This window comes from Suricata suricatta, chromosome 15 (genome assembly GCF_006229205.1).
Source record: "Suricata suricatta isolate VVHF042 chromosome 15, meerkat_22Aug2017_6uvM2_HiC, whole genome shotgun sequence".
In the NCBI taxonomy this organism is placed as follows: domain Eukaryota; kingdom Metazoa; phylum Chordata; class Mammalia; order Carnivora; family Herpestidae; genus Suricata; species Suricata suricatta.
The window spans coordinates 26,122,421-26,140,989 of record NC_043714.1 but is presented as its reverse complement, the minus strand read 5'-3'; the positions used below and the strand labels follow the sequence as shown (position 1 = coordinate 26,140,989).

The window sequence follows — 18,569 nt, the reverse complement described above, 5'->3', positions numbered from 1 at the left end:
GTGTGAATTTATTTATTGGGTTTTTCTAACAGGTCAAGAAGCTAGACAGAACTGTGTTTGAAGAAAATGTAGGTCTCTGGGCACTTAGAAAATGGAAAGATTAAGTGTCAAAATGTAAATTTCAACTTTGTCACAATTCTAAGAAGGTTAAACCCTTTGAGGTCCATTAGTAAAAACGAAGAATATAATTACAGTGCAGAACCATGGAAATAAAGCTCCTGCAATGCTGCCCCCAAAGCAGCTGGATACTTGGACAATCATCAGATTTACTTAAATATATATGCCACCAATCATAAAATTTCAAAAAATTTTAACTTTTTTTTACCTGTAACTTAACTGTTTACCTGTAGAGGCTTTTTCTTGCAGAAATGTACAACATAAACTGAAATTAAATAATTAATAATTATACCCTAGAGCGTTCAGAGGCAAAGAGACTGCTTTTTACCTGTTTGGCGTTTTTCCAAAGAGAAATTTTTAAATAAAAAAGTGAAAGAAAGTTAAACTCTAAAATGCAATCCTACTTTGGTTGTTTTACATACTATTGGATTTTAGGGTTCTTCCCATCTATTCAAAGGCTGAGATGCATTTTAAAAATGTATTAGAAATAAATGGTCAGTCTGGGGTGCCTGAGTGGGCTGAGTTGGTTAAGCATCTGACTCTTGATTCTGGTTCAGGTTATGACCTCAAGGTTCATGGGATCTGCCTCATGGGGAGCTCTGCGCTGACAGCTTGGAGATTGCTTGGGATTCTCTTTCCCTCTCTGTCTCTCACCCTTGTCCGCTTGTGCTTGCTCTCTCTTTCTCTCAAAGTAAATGTATAAACAATTTGAAACAATACAATCAAACTATATAATATGACTTACAACATTTAGCTCATTCTTACTCACTGTTCGATTTAGTTTCTTTTAGGTATATCTTTGGAATTCCTCCCCTGATCCTTGTTCTGTTGCCAGTAGCTTCATCTGATTGCGATATTGAAGGTAAAGACGGAAGAGAATACCAGCACATTCTAATGATCAGCATCAATGATTTGGTATGTGCTTGTTTGTTTTTCTCAGTTTTTTAACAGTTTTATATTCAAGTATCCATCTGTATTCCTTGAAAGAAAGTAGAATAACTAAAGAGCAAAATTTAATGAGCTATTAAGTACATATTTCTATAGTTGGCATCATTATATCCTTTGAAAATAATTCTTTAGTAGACCTTCAGATTCCCACAACTATCCATTTCAGGCCAGTTCCCTTCACTACTGAATTTCTTGTAAGTATAATTTGACATAACTATCTACATTTCCTCACTTCCTGATGACAGTCACTGTAGAAGCACTATAATAGAAAAAGGAAAATATCAGAATACAACATTAAAAAATTATCATGAAAAGATGTAGAGTTATTTTATCTGACTGTGTGCACATGCATATATATTATATAGATATTTTTACACACATGAATATAGGTAATTTTCTGTGAATTAATTTTTTAATTTACTATGTAATTTTTTTTTACAATATACTTTATATTTTACAGCAGTTTTAGTCTTGCAGAAAAGTTAAACAGAAAGTAGAGAATTCCCACATATTCACTCTTCCTTTGAGCAATTTCACCTACTATTGACATCTTGCATTTGCATGGTACATTTGTTAAACTGATGAACCAATATTGATACATTAGTATTAATTAAGGTCCATAGTTAACAAAGGGTTCACCTTTTGTGTTGTATAGTGCTTTGGGTTTTAACAAATGCAGTATCATGTATCCACCATTACAGTATCATAGAAAATAGCTTTAGTGCCCTTAAAAATCCTTTGTGCTCCACTGATTTATCCCTCCTTGTTTCCCTCCCCTTGACCCCATGGCAACCACCAATCTGTTTATGGTGTCTGTAATTTTGCCTTTCTAGGATGTCATGTAGTTGGAGTCATGCAGTGTGTACCTTTTTTAGACTAGATTCTTTCACTTGGCAATATATGTTTAAGATTACTCCAGGATTTGTGTGTGTGGCTTACTAACTCATTTCTTTTTATTGCTGAATAAGATTCCACTGAATGGATATACCACAGTTTGTTTCTCCATTCACTTATTGAAGCACATGTCTTAGTTGCTTCCCATTTTGGGCAATTATGAATAAAGCCTCTGCAAGCATTCATGTACAGGGTTCTGTATGGACATATGTTTTCAACTCGTTTGGCTAAATATCTAGGAGAATTATTGCTGGATCATATGGTAAGACTATGTTTTATACAAAACTGTCCAAGTGTCCTCCAAAATGACTATACCATTTTGCATTTTCCCCAGCAATGGATGAAAGCTCCAGATGTCTTGTATTCTCGCCAGCATTTGGTGTTGTCAGTGTTTTTAATTTTAGCCATTCTAATAGGTATGTGACAGCAACTCATTGTGTTAATCAACAGTTCCCTAATATCATAAGATGTTAAACATCTTTTCGTATATTTATTTCCATCTCTCTATGTTGATCGATGAAGTGTATGATCTCACATCTAAACTGACATCTCAACAATATTAAGTCTTATTGTGAAATACCTTTCCATTTATTTAGATCTTTCATTTCATCAGTTTGATATTTGTCTTCATATAGATCCTGTTTACATTTTCTTTCATATTTATGGTGTTACTGTAAATTGTGTGTTTTGAGTTTCAAATTTCAATTGGTTCATTGAAGATACGTAGGAAAGCAATTGACTTTTGTATATTATCATTATATCCTGAAACCTTACTATAATTACTAGTTCCAGGAGGAAAAATCCTTTGGGATTTTTTACACAATTACACCACCTACGAAGATGAATTTTTTTGACAGTTAAAGAGCTATAACAACATACTCAACTGTGTTGATTTAACAGATAATCAGTTCTTGAAGCCCCAAATGGCAAAGGAGAACCCTCTCAAATGTTCACGAGATGGGAGAAATTGTCTAATATGCCCCCTCCTGACATTCTACCATCGTCTCCTCCACATGCTTATACGGAAGTAGCACATGACACACTGAGAAATTCATTGTTCTACCTGTTGGATGGACATGGGAAATTCAAGATAATATTGAACAGGGACCACAGAGGTCTCTGATTTTTCCCACTGACAAGGAGAAAGAAGTGTACACTAAATGGTAATTATATCATTTTATATTTCATGCATTTTTACATTTAACATTTTCTACATTAATTAATGCTACTAAATTAATGTTTTTGAGTCAAGATAATGTTCTGACTTAATTTTATTATCTGGGGAAGGAATCAACTAGTATTAGTCCTACATTTATAAATAACTATATGTGTGTAAAATTGCAAAAAAAAATGCTACTCACAATCCAAAAGGAGAGTTTTATCTACCAGATTCATAGCACGTTTTTCCTGGAAATTTAGAGGGGCTTATCTCCTTAAGCCACACAGCAGCAACAAGAACAACAGCAGCAACAATCATACTATTAAAACAAAGCAAAATATGGCTACTCTTCTGAAGAGATTAATTCACAAGACATGGAAGAGTATATGAACTACTCAATTCCAATGAATAGTGCCATGATAATCTCAAGAAAGTTGCTCATAAATGTGAGGTGATAAATTAGAGGAAAGGAGAAAGAAGTCACAGGGAATTATTCATATCAACATGAATAATATTCATTTACTCAGAGTTTACTAGATGCTTTGTGGACATTACTGTATTGAGTCTCAGGGACACCTTAATAATAGTAAATAATAATAAGTCAGTAAATAATAATCTTAAATTTATGAAATGCATGTAATGTTCCAGGTGCTAGCCAAATAAACAATATGCCTATAAAACAAGGTGCTGTTATTACTTTTATTTCCCAGAGGAAGATCTGAGGCTTGGGGCGCCCACTTTGTGTCAGTGGCAGAACCCGGATATGAGCCTCGCTGTTGACCAGCACACTCACCCGCCCCTTGATGGCAGAATCTGTGTTAGCGTATTCATGAAGCAAACATCTATTTTGAGCCTGTTATTATGGAAAACCTTTTTGTGTGGTGAAGTATTGGGAGCTTCAGGATAGACATAATGATGGATTAGGTGTAGACCCTTTCTTAAAAGAAGTTTTCATTTGGCGATCGTGAAGTCTTGGTGTGAAGTGTGCAGCTTACATACTTCAAATGGAGTGGCTGCCACACTGCCATTCAAAACAAACACACTGGTTGTGAGATAGATTTGGGAATCAAAAGATACAAGCTGGGTTCTACGAGGAGTTGAATGGATTAGCATGGCCCTGAGAGCGAGCCTGTGTTGTGGGATAGTGCACCGATCTCCGGACTTTAGACAGGACACTCGGTAGTAAAAGTTTTGGGAGCCTGCATGTCCAAAACACATTTAGCATTTATTTACATATTAGAGCATTTCATAGTATGTTTTCATGCATTAAGAAAGATATATATAAAAGAGAAGGCCATTTACAAAGGATGAGATAAAAACCACATGTAGATAGAATTTCTAAAATTTTCATTATACATTGCCGTGGATTATCCATTGTGACTCCACTTTCAAGACCACTGATGGACTGGAAGACATAAATCGATCAGTACTTTATAGCAAGATTGTGAGTGGTCTTGATGCAATGATATTTAGACCATTCTCAACCAAAAGTCCATAGTGATTTGATCATAAAAGTAACATTTAGTTAAAATATGATTTTTTGAGAATTTATTATGTGCAATGTAGGCAATTAAAACATGAAGTAATAATCCATGTTCTTCTATACTTTAGAAGGATGGTGGATACACTTGTCACTATAATACAAAATGATAATAACAGTACATTATAAAAAGTTTCAAATACATTATCTTTTTTATTAAAAATTTTTTAAGTCTATTTATTTGATAGAGAAAGAGAGAGTGATGGAGGGGCAGAGAGAGATGGAGAGAGAGAATCCCAAGCAGGGTCTGCACTATCAGCACAGAGCCCCGTGTTGGGCTCTAACTCATGAATTGTGAGATTATGACCTGAGCTGAAACCAAGAGTCCAATGCTTAGCTGACTGAGCCAGCCAGGTGCCCTCATGTACATTATCTTATTTGAGCTTCACAATAACCCATGAGGTGATAATAAGAAAATAATAGCAATTAATAATAATAATAATAAAAACAACAACAACTAATACAAATAGAAGGTTTACAATGTGCCAGTGCTGCTGTGAGCACTTTCTCTGTATTAATTTATATAATTCTTACAACACGTCTATGTAATGGAGAAACTGAGACCTGGATCACATAACTAGCAAGTGGAAACACTGGCAATCAAGCCCCAGTAATCTGGTTCCGAAAATCTACTCATTATTATGAGAAGAAACAGGTAATAGCTCTGCTATTGTTTTGGCTATTTCAGGTCCTTTGCAGTTTCGGATGGATTTTAGAATTGGCTTTCAATTTTTAGGAAGAAGTCAGTCGAGAATCTGATAGGGACTTTGTCCCACCTGTAGATAAACATGAGGGCTTTCTCTTTTCAACAATGCATAACAATGTTTCTGTTTCATGAACACATTAACATGGGATGTTTTTCCAGATATTTCGATCTTCAGTTTCTTTTAACAAATATTTTATATTTTTCAGACTGTAAACTTTGAGCTTTTCTTGTTAAATGTATTCATAGGTACTTTATGTGGCTTTGATGCATTTGATATTATAAATGGGATTGTTTTCTTAATTTCATTTTAAAACTGTCTGTGGTTCTTAAATCAGTATTCCTTGTACCTAAGTTTATATCTTATTTCCCCATGCTAGTCCATAAGTATTTTAAGGATAGTTTATGCTTGATTTATCTTTGTATCCCAAAGAATGTTTAACAGAGTACTTTGCATATAGCAGTTGTTCATAAGTAACGATATAAATTATAATAATATATGACAATAATAAATGAATTGAAAATCAGTACCATATGTTAAGGGGAACCTAGAACTTGTACAAATAGGCTAGAAGTCTCTTTCCTTGAACATCTGTTTTTTTGGAAATTTGTTATGAATCAAATGTCAGGTACCTTTCTGATATTCAGTATGAACTAGTCTGCGATGTTGAATAATATTGTGTTTTTTCCATAAAAAAGTATTTTGCCTAAACATGACTCATATGGTCGAATTACATAACTCTTAGTCACCAGAACAGAGGCTGGTAGGAAATATAAAGGCTGCTAGATATGGTCACATACTTTCTAGGAATGAATCAGTCTAATTACAGGCACATGAAGAGCTGTTCTTTATTATAAGTTATTAAGTTATAAAATATGAATAGGTGATAGCTGGCTTTACAATTTCCAATGTCCTTAACTCTATCTCCATCTCTATTCAAAAGGCCTTCACAAATTCAACTTCCGTCTTTGCATAGATGACCCTCAGGTTTACACCCGTTTCATAAACTTTAGCACCATTTAATTTAAATATCAATTAGAAACCTTTACCCAGATGTACTGTACTGGCACATCATGCATAACAGGAAACTAATTATCATCACTTTTCACCTGTTCCTGCTTCTACATTCTCTGTCTTCCACAACATCACTTGCATTTGCCCAGTTTATCGAAGCTGAAAGCCTGGAATCGTCCTTGGCACACTTACTCCTTCATTTCATCCATCACAGATTATTATACCCTCTAACAATTGTGTAAATCATTCATCTGTTGACTGCCACTAGGATAATTTTAGATCAGGTGGTCCTCAAACATTGCTGAGATTACTTCCATAGCCTGCAGGAGGTTCCCCATTGTATGATCTCTCTGCCACCAGAGAGCATCTCTCCTCCTTGCTGCCACTTGTTATCTTTCCAAAATACAAAATTCAAATTCACATTGATGCACTCTCTCTCCTTTTCAAAAACTAACACTTTAAAATCTCTCTCATCTAATACCTATTAGACTTTGAACTTGTGTTTCATTGGTTTGATAATAAAGGTAGCCAAAAAAATAAATTGATCAAATTCTTGTCAAACATTACTTTATAAACATGTCTAAATATGTTTAAAAACCATAATTAACAGAATAAAGATTTAAATTGTTAAAATAAATCTTAAATTAGTTCTTTTTATATTAAATTATGCTAGAAGATAAAACATATTTCCTGCATATATAATTTAGGAGTCTGAATCAGTTGTAATTTAACAAGAGAAGTTAGCATTTAAGAGGCAAGTCTTTTTGTTCTATTAATGACTTTATTTTAGTTATAAAAATAAAATAAAAATACACTACTTAAAAGAGAGATTTTTCTGAGTGAATTTTTTTAAAAAAGGAAAAAAAAGGCCCAACTATATGTTGTGTACAAGAAACATACTTTATACATAGAATAAGAGTAAAAAGATGGAGGATGATATGCCATGCTAACACTAGTCAAAAGAAAGTTGAAGTAGCTATATTCATTTCAGGCAAAGCATGCAGTACGGAAGATTATCAGAGATAAGTAAAGTAAGGCATTAAATCATAATAAAGAGATAAACTTTTTAGGAAAACATAACAATATTTAATATGTATGTGCCTAATAACAGTATCAAAATTTGTGGAGCAAAAACTGGTAAACGGCAAGAATAGATAAATCCATTATTATAATTGAAGACTTCAACACACCTCTATCAGTAATTGACAGATTCAGCAGATAGAAGATCAATGAAATAAAGTTGAACTGAAAAGCACTATAAAAACTGGACCTAATTGAGATTTATAAAATACTTCATCCAATAATAGCACACTACACATGTTGGGTAAGCTGACATGGACTATTTACCCAAGGTCTGAACATATTCTGGTCTATAAAATACATCTTAACAAACTTTTAGCAAATAGAAGCCATGTGAAGTATGCTCTCAAACTAAAACATAGTTAAACTGGAAATCAATAATAGAAATAGAGATGAATATTTGGAGATTAAAAAAAATTTTAGGTAACATATAAGTCAAAGAAAAAGTCTTAAGAAAAATTTAAGAATATTTTGAACTGAAGAGAAAATATACATTACCAAATTTATTGGACACAGTGAAAGCAGTGCTTAGAGCATTGAATGCATTTATTGGAAAAGAATAAAGATGTAAGTCAATAATTTAAGCTTCCATATTAGAGAAAATAGAAAAGAGAGAACAAATTCAAACTAAATTAATCAGAAGAAAAGAAAGAATGAGAATTAGAAAAGTAATTCAAAACAAGAAATTTATAGAGAAAATCAGTGAAACCAGAATCTGGTTCTTTGAAAAGATAAATAAAATTGGTAAATTGTCTCTAGCCAGGCTAACCAAAAAGATAAGAGGGACACAAATTACACATATTAGAAATAAAGGACATCACTACTACCACCATAAAAGGATAATAAAAGAATATTATTGTGATGGCTGATTTCATGTGTCGGTGTGGCTAGGGTATGGTACACAGCCATTCAGTCCATCAGCAGCGTAGATGCTGCTGTGAAGTTATGTTTTAGATGTTTACATGGAGATCCATAGACGATGAAGAAAACAGATTACCCTTCATGATGTGAGTGATCCTCATTTGTTATGGACTGAAGGGCCGTGTTCTCCAAAAATTCATGTATTTAAGCCCTTACCCTGCAATGTGGTGATCTTATAAGGAGGTGGGACTTTGGGAGGTAATTAGGTTCAGATGAGGTTGTGAGGGTGGAGCCCCCATGATGGGATTAGTGCCCTCAGAAAAGCAGGAGAGCTACCAGAGCTTTCTCCACCATATGAGGCCACAGTGAGAAGATGATTCTCTGCAAACCAGGAAAAAAGTTCTCACCAGGAACCAAATTGACTGGCACCTTGATTTTGGCTCTTCAGCCTCTAGAACTGTGAGAAATAAACATCTATTGTTTAAGTCTCCCAGTCTATGGTATTTTGCTATAGCAACCTGAACAAACTAAGACATCATTCAATGTTTTGGAGGCTTTAAGAATAAGGATTGAATTCTCCCAAGGAAGAAGAAATTCTGCCTTCAGACTCAAGACTGCAACATCAACCTCACTGAGGTTCCAGCCTACTGGCCTATCTTCTAGATATTGAGCTTGCCAGGCCCCCACAATCAAATGAGCCTATTTCTTAATACTCCCTCACCTCTCTCCTCCCCTGACTCCCTCTTTCTCTCTCCTTGTCTTTCTCTCTCCTAGTCCATATCTATCCTCTATCTATCTATCTATCTATCATCTATCTATCTATCTATCATCTCTCCTATTGGTGGTTCTGTTTCACTGGAGAACCTTGACTAATACAATTATAAAGAACTCTATGGATACAAGTTTGATAATTTAGATGAATGCACCAATTCCTTAAAAGACACAAATGACCAAAACTCACACAAGAAGAAATAGATGACCTGGATAGGACTGTATTTATTAAATAAATTGAATAAAAATTAATAACTTTTCAAAATACAAAATGCCAGATCCAGACAGTCTCATTGGTGAATTCTACCAAACATCTAAGTAATAAAGTATATTAATACTCTACGAACTCTTTACAAGACAGAACCAGAGAAAATACTCCCCAACTCATTCTGTGAGGCCAGTATCACCTTAATACCAAAGTCGGACAATGACATTGCAAGACAGGAAAGCTGAAGGTGAATATTTTCATGAACAGAGGTGGGGGGAAAATACCGTAACAAAATATCACCAAATTAAATTCAATGATGTATTAAAATTATTACACATCATAACTATGTAGGATAATTCCAAGTATGCAAGGTTGGGTTAACATTTGAAAATCAAGTAATGTAATTTATAACATCAACAGACTAAAACAAAATTCATGATCATATCGATAGATGTGGAAAAAGGATTTAACAAAATCCAACACTGAGTCATTAGAAACACTCTCAGAAAACTATGAATAGAAAATAATTTAAGCAACTGATAGAATTCATTTGCAAAATTCTTATAGGTAACATCATATTTAATGGTGAGAAATCAGATTCTTTCCCTTAAGATTAAGGACAAGTTAATGATGAAGGGACTCCTGGGTGGCTCAGTCAGATAAGGAGTTGACTCTTGGTTTTGGCTCAGGTCATATGATCTCAGGGTTGTGAGTTTGAAACACAGTAGGCTTTGCATTCAAAGCACAGAGACTGCTTCGGTTGCACTATCTCCCTCTCTCTGACCCTCCCTCCACTCACACACTCTTTCTCTCTCAAAAATAAGATTTGGTATATATACACGATAGAATACTACTTGGTTATAAAAAAATGAATTTTTACCATTTGAAACAACGTGGATGGAACTAGAGGGTATTATGCTGAGTGAAATGAGTCATTCAGAAAAAGATATCATATGTTTTCACTAATAGTGGAATTTGAGACACTTAAGACCATAGGGAAAGAGAAGGAAAAATAAGTTACAAACAGAGAGGGAGGCAAAACATAAGAGACTCTTAAATACAGAGGGTTGATGAATGTGGGGGGTTGGGGAGTCGGGGAAAATGGGTGATGAATATTGAGGAGGGCTCTTGGGATGAACATTGGGTGTTTTATGTAAGTGATGAATCACAGGGATCTACTCCTGAAGCCAAGACTGCACTGTATACACTGTATGTTAGCTAACTTAACAATAAATTATTTAAAAAACAAGAAAAGAAAAAGGGGGTTAAAAATTTTTTTAAGAACAAGTTAATTATGTACCCTCTTATCACTCCTATTCAGCATTATTCAGGAATACCTACTTAATCCAATAAAACAAGGAGAGAAAATAAAATATACTCAGAAGAATTAAAATAGTTTTCATTTACTGGTGACATAATTATCTTCATAGAAAATCCAGAATAACCGAACTCCTGGAACTAATAAGCAATTATAGCAAGGTTGCAGGTTACAAAAAGACAAAAGACAATTGCTTTTTTATATACCAGTAAATGAACAATTGCATTTGAAATTACAGCACCATTTACATAAGTATCAAAGAAATTAAATACTCATGGATATAGCTAATAAAATATGTATAATATCTGTATGAGAAAAACTGTATGTAAAACCTTAATTATGAAAGAAATTGAAGAAGAACCAAATAAATGGAGAGTTATTTCATGTTCATGGATAGGAAGCCTTAATATTGTTAGGATGCCAATTCTTCTAACTTGATTAAAGCATTTCAGTCAAAATACAACAAGTATTTTGTAGATATCATGGAATGTCAAAAGACCCAGGATTGTCAACACAATATTGAAAAGGAAAACAAAGAGTCCTGACATTGCCCAAACTCAACACTTAGTATAAAGCTAGAGTAATCAAAGTGTGTTATTGGTAAAATAATAGACAAATCAGTAGAACAGAATAAACAGCCCCCAAAAAACCAACACTAATATAGAGAATTGATCTTTGACAGAGAATCAAAGCCAATTCAGTTGGAGAAAGGATAGTCTTTTCAACAAATAAACCTTGAAGCTTTCACAATAGACTCAAAGTAGATCATAGACAATGTAAAACAAAACTATATAACTCATAAAAAATAAAAATAGGAAAAAAATCTAAGTAAACTTGAATTTGGTGATAACTTTTTAGAAACAACACTCAATAGAACAACCCATGAGACAAACAAACAAACAAAAAAGAGATTGGACTACATTAAAATTAAAACTCTGTTCTGAGAAAGACACTGTTAAGAGATTGAAAAATCAAGCCATGGACTGGGAGAAAATATTTGCAAGACACATATCTGATAAAGGACTTGTATTGAAAATATCCAACAAATTATTAAAATTCAACAATACACACCAAAAAACCCTATCTAATAAAAAAAGAGACAAAATACCTGACTAGGCACCTCACCAAAGTTAATACACATAGGAAATAAACAGGAGAAGATGCTCAAGATCATGTCATTAGGGAATTGTGAATTAAGACAGTGAGATAGCTATTTTGGAAGACAGTTTGGCAGTTTCTTACAGAGTTAAACATAGTCACACCATGTAATCATTATTCTAGGTAGTTATCCAAATAAGTTGAAAATGAATGTCCACACTAAAACTGTCATGCTAATGTTTATAAAGGCTTTATTTATTCATAATTGACCAAAATGGAAGCAACCACATCATCCTTCAACAGGTGAATGGATAAACAAAATATGGCACATAGATTTAGTGGCATATAATTGGTGATAAAAGGAAATGAGCTATCAAGCCACAAAAGGATAAGATGCATATTGTGTGAAATAATTCAGTCTTAAAGGACTACATACCATATGATTCGAAGTATACACCATTCTAGAAATGGCAAAACTATGGAGAAAGTAAAAAGATCAGTGGTTGCGAGGGGTTGGGGAGGGAGGAAGGTAGAAATGAGTGGGTGATGCACAGAGTAATTTTAGAGCAGTGAAACTATTCTATATGACATGGTAATGGTGAATACATGACACACACTTGTCAAAACCCATAAGACTTTATAGCATAAAGAGCAAACCCTAATGCAAACTATGAATTTAAGTTGATAGGAATGTAACCATATTGATTCATGAACTTTAACAAAGATATCACACTAATGCAAGACATTTTAAAAGGAGAAATGATGGATAGAGGGAGTGTAGATATTTGAACTGTGTCCATTTTTCCAAGTTTTTCTGTAAGCCTAAAACTGTTTTTAAAAATAAAGTCTATTAAAACAAAGTAAAATTCATTCACTCAAAAATAAAAGAAGGCTAGCAGTACTTATTTTATGCCTACATAAATTTTCCAAATGCAACATCCCTTTGTATGTACAAGTTCTTGCTGGGGAGGAAATAATTAAGTTTCCAAAGATATTTTTCTGGGAAGAATGAGACTAAGAACCCACCCATTTATTTTTATGAGGCCCCATGATATTAGGTTCTTTATGAAAGACTGAATTGTTCCTGGCTGATATCTACTGATAGGAAGATTCATCATGAGAGAAAGGAGTCTTGATTTGCTACCTAGACTCAACACTGACAAGATACTTATTGTTCAACATATTTGTTAGGGAAGATTTACTCTGGAAAGGAGTGTAAGGATTGGCATCACGTTAGATACGACTACCCCACCATTGTAGATCTCTTTGGAAATAATGCTGGGCATACAAAAATGAATTACATCATTGTCAGTTTGGGACCTCAGGCCTGTGCATGGTTGGAGCTTATACACATATTGGATCAGCAGGAATATCAGACTATTCTCCACTGATTTTCTGTGTTGATACCTTATGTCTGCAACAGAAATTAAAACAGAAAGACAAAGCATAAGCAGAAATCCATGGATGGATCACATAATCCTGTTTTCTTTACATGGAATTTGGAAGGAAAACAGTCTGTTTGCATTGAATAAACCCTCTACATTCTTGGCTAATAAAGAAAACTGAAAAGAGAGATTTATACAAATCTAAAGTGGAAATAGAGCTAGTTTAGTTGGAAAAGTTTTAAAGATATGACATTCTGACTACTCTCAGTCTGCTGAAGCATGTCTTACCTATTTTGAAAACTACTATGATATCATTACATACAACAAATAAATGATGTAACATATGTTCTAACCTTCATTGTGGGCTTTAACATATTGTTTTAGACAATCACACAATAAGAGTCTAAAGGTATATGTATCACTGGTGTTTATGATTTAAAATGCACTGCTGGGGTGAGATTACAGGTTGAAAGCACATTAAAATGGCTAAAATTGGGCACCGAAAACCTTTCAAAGGTATAAAAAAAAGAGAATCAAACTAAGGAAAAGACACTTTTTATGCAAAAATTTATTGAAAACTGCCAGCCCCCAAAATAGAAAGATCTTTCGGGAACCCACATGATTAACAGCAAGTCCTAAAACGACACCCCTCCAAAAATGGTACTATAAGTGGTGTAGTGGTTTGCGTGGTGGCATCCCTATTGATCTGTGTACCTGGGACATATGAATGTGATCTTATTGGGAAAAGGGTGTTTGCAGATATAATTAAGAAGCTCAAGGGACACCATGGTGACTCAGTCAGTTAAGCATCGGACTTTGGCTCAGGTCATGATCTATCTCCCTGTTCCCAAGCCCTGCATCGGGCTCTGTGATGATAGCTCAGAGCCTGGAACCTGCACAGATTTTGTGTCTCCCTCTCTCTCTGCCCCTGCCCCACTTGCTCTCTGTCTCTGTCTTTCTCTCTCTCAAAAATAAATAAACATCAAAAAAATTTTTTTAAATCTCAAAACGAGATCAACCTGGATTGGATGGGTCCTAAATCCAATGACAAATGTCCTTAGAAGTGAAGAATAGAAGAGACAAAAGAAAAGACATTTGAAGACAGAGGCAGAGATTGGAGTTACGCAGTTACAAGCTAACGAATGCCAGGGATTTCTGGCCGCCTCCAAAAGCTAGGAGAGAGGCATGGAACTCTGCCAACACCTAGATTTTGGCTTTAGGTCTCCAGAGAATACATTTTTGTTGCTTTAAGCTACCCAGTTTGTGAACATTTGTGAAGGCAGCTATAGGAAACTCATGGATGGTGGCAAAAATGTACAGAATTCTAAAAAAGATCTCACTAATAACTCCATCTTGGGGAGAAGCAGTGTAAGTGTCTGCTGGGGAAAGGCAAGTGAAGTGGACAAAGGACTCCCTGAATAGCATCGTCTCTATCAAAGGCAAAATGCCTCACTCTTAACTGGAAGGGAAACTTGAAGGCAAAGTGACCACTCTCTTTCCAAGAAAGGCAGATCACCAAACCCTGCAACTGACTTGAAAAAAAAATTGTCATGGAACAGACAATACCATGACCTTACCTACAAGTACTGAGAAGAGGCAGTTTTCTCTGACAGGTGAGAAGAGACATATGAGGTCAAATAAATATCAGCATAGAGTAGTTCCCCGTTAACTTAAGATGGAAACAATATGTCATGGGCATGGCAACCATGCAGAACTATCACAGACAGTATTAAGTCAACTTATGAATATGGGTTCCTGAAAACCCATCAAATGGAAGGGTAAAATAGCCTATGATATAGGAAAATTTCCCCCAAGATGGCTGAAAAACTGGAATTAACAGATTAAAGGGATCATGCACTAACAGATGTACTAACATGTACACTATCATGTACATAATAGATCAGGTACTATAAAAATTGACATAACATGATTATCAGTGAGTTATATCTTGGCAAAGTGATTGAACTTCAAGATAAAGGAAGAATAATTCAAACATACAGGTAGAAATGTCAAGTCAGTTTTGGGAAAATCACAGTGGCTTCAGATAATGCAGTGCAAAAGATAATGAAATAACAGTTACAAACTTTTCTGAAGGAAATAAAAGGTGACTCAAGAATTTTATACCTAGCCAAGTTATTGCTTATGCATAAAGTGCACAGACAGAAAACTATGCATCAATGTCAAACTGTAGGGGAACAGAGCAGTCATGACCCTTTTTTTAAATAAGAAGAAAAACTACCAGCCACAAAATCCAGGGAGCCAAGAGAAAACAGGAAAAAGTAGTAGAAGGTCAATTGATCAGCATAAAATGTACTTTCTTATAGAATTCGAGTGGTCTCTCTTTTCCCTGAGATATATTGTATTCTTTTTTTTTTCATGGTTCTCACTATTATCTGAAATTTTCTTATCTGTGAGGGCAGAGACTTTGTTTTTAGTCACTATATCCCCAGCAACTACAGTACTCCCCAGCACAAAGTAGACTGCTCAAAAATATTAATTAACTGAATAAATGAATATACTTTACTATATTTACATAAAAATCTTAAACTTTATTTTCAAATTATGGTGTAATGATGTTGCTATACATGAATGAAACTGTAAAATTTATATGACTTACAGTTTTTACCACATGACTATACTCATGACTTCTCACCACTCTTGGTTTAGGTCCTACTGATATTAGAACATGTACCCTACCTAATGTCTTGCTTATTTTTTCCAGGCCAGGCAGTGTTTACAGTTTGCTGCCAGAGTAAGGCACTCCCTTCTGATTCCACATGCTACTTTGTTCTACCATACTTGATTATATTGCTTTGCTTAACATTTTTTCCTCAGTAAATATTTATCTTTGTGACCTGTGACCACCCCACTTCAGCTCACTATAATCTCTAAATATAGTACCTAGTACTTGGTCCCCCTTATATTCTTTCATTAATAAAATTAGATATGTCCTAAAGTTGAAAGTGATATATACAATTCAGGCATGTAGTAAGGCAGTTAGAAAGTAGACTACGTAAGCACTGATGATTACAAATTCATATTTGGCACATTTTTAATTACTTGTTATACTTGTAAGATAGTATGTAATTATTACTGCCTATTGACATTAACTCTGATGAGTGATTAAAATCTCCTAAAATGATCAATGTACAGACATTGGCAGATTTGCAATCAGTTTTTCCCAGTCTGTTTAAAATCTCAACTTCTGTTCCTTAGTGGTTCAGTTAAACATTCACTAAGCATCTGACAATTGCAATCTTCCAAGTCAAAGATGGATCTTATATTCTCTAAGAGCTCTGGTGACTGAAAGGAAAATTACAATTTTAATAGGTCTTTGAAGAATGGTAGGTCTCAAGGAGGCAAATAAATAAGAATAGAGGACTACTTGAATCAAGCTTGAAGCCCAAGGCTTTCCATTCAATTTTGTATGTACTTATGAAATGTCTGTTAGTGGTTATATGTAAGCTTTTAGATATTGAACATAAGTATAAAAATATCAGTCTGGCAGACTGTGTTCCAATCCTATGAAGTTCACAGTTTTGTCATTCTGTGAGGCCAGCATTACCTTGATTCCAAACCAGTGGGGTTTTTACCCCACTAAAAAGGAGAATTACAGACAAGTATCCCTGATGAATATGTACACAAAAATTCTCAACAAGGTACTAGCAGATTGCATCCAACAGTAATTATTCACCATAATCAAGTGGAATTTATTCCTTGGCTCCAAGGGAGGTTCAATATCACCAAATCAATCATTGTGATACATCACATTAAGAAAAGAAAGGATAAGAACCATATGATCCTCTCAATAGATGCAGAAAAGCATTAGACAAAATACAGCATCCTTTCTTGATAAAAACCCTACAGAAAGTAGAGTTAGAAGAAAAATACTTCAACATCAGGTTATTAAATCATATAAGAAAGCCCCATAGCTAATATAACCCTCAGTGGGGAAAAACTGAAAGCTTTTTCCCAAAGATCAAGAATATAACAGGGATGTTTACTCTCACCACTGCTGTTCAGAATAGTACTGGACGTCCTAACTTCAGCCATCAGACAGTAGAAAGAAATAAGAGACACTGAGATCAGCAAGGAAGAAGTCAAACTTTGACTCTTCACAGATGACATGATACTCTATGTAAAAACCCCAAAAGACTCCACCAAAAAATTGCTAGAACTGATACACAAATCCAGCAAAGTCACAGGATATAAAATCAACATACAGAAATCTATTTCCTTTCTAAACACCAATAATGAAGCAGCAGAAAGAGAAACCAACGAATCAATCCCATTTGCAATGCACCAAACCATAAGATACCTAGGAATAAACCTAACCAGAGACAAAAGATCTGTACTCTGAAAACTCTAGAACACTTTTTAAAGCAAGATTCCAAAGGTAGGACTAAAATTGCCCACAGCAGTTTTCTAAGTCCGGGCAATGAGATGATTGCTAGAGCCACAACATGATTACAAAGTTGTCCTAGTGAAGGAGGAAGGCATCTTTAGAGTTCTGGTTTTATAGGTGCCTATTACTGTAGAAACTTGGTTTACTCATACCTTGCCGGGTTTTTATTAAGTTTGCATTTTATCTTTGAGGACAGTGGTGTATCTAATACTCCCATGCTTTAAAAACTATTTGGTGAGAATTACTATATTGGTAATCTTTACTTTTTAAAGTTTATTTATTTATTTAGAGAGAGCATGTGCAAGCAGAGGAAAGGCAGAGAGAAAAGGAAAGACAAAGAATCGCAAACAGGCTCCGAACTGACAGTGAGGGGCTCAGTCCCATGAGCCATGAGATCGTGACCTGAGCTGATATCAAGAATTGGGCACTTAACCAACTGAGCCACTCAGGCACCTCTATATTGGTAATTTTAAAATTTGTTTTTAACCCAAGCCCAGGTCAGGATTAGATTTGGCTATATGGTAAGCTTTATGGAACCTGACTTCTTTCCCATGTGCATATAAAGGTAAATCTGTCAGATAACCAATCAAGATATTATAGATGTTGTAGATCACATAATGACTATATGTGAGCCTCAGTTGCTTTATATTAATGGCGATTATTTATGCAAGTTATTAAATCAATGACCATCATTGGTGTTGAGTACTATGAGGTTAGAAATGTAGGTCATAGAGATAACCTACCATGAAGTACCATGAAGGCTAGAGATATGTTTTAATCTAACAGTGAGTAATTTATAATGAAACTGTTTATGTCATGACTGTGTGAATATTCTGTTTAAATCTGTCTCTTGCTAGTAATGTGACATTGGATAAATTAATCTATTATGACTTAGTTTCCTTTTTCTAAAATGGGGATAAAAATTTGTAACCCCCTTCATTGGGTTATTATAAGGATAAAATGAATTAGTATATATAAGGCTGGTGAAACGATTCCTGGAACTTAGTAAGCATTTAACACATGATGATTCTTAAAATATCATTCATTTTAGAAACAATTTTCTGAAA

The 18,569-nt window shown here is 34.5% G+C and overlaps 1 protein-coding gene across 3 annotated transcripts in view; it reads left to right on the top strand.

Moving 5' to 3' along the window:
- Positions 1-18,569, top strand: part of IL7 (interleukin 7) — a 55,845-nt gene that overhangs the window by 5,517 nt on the left and 31,759 nt on the right. For all 3 annotated transcript variants that reach the window (XM_029923661.1, XM_029923660.1, XM_029923662.1), the window contains exon 2: positions 899-1,032. In XM_029923661.1, the coding sequence (XP_029779521.1) occupies positions 899-1,032 (134 nt within the window). The remainder of the gene's footprint in view (positions 1-898; positions 1,033-18,569) is intronic.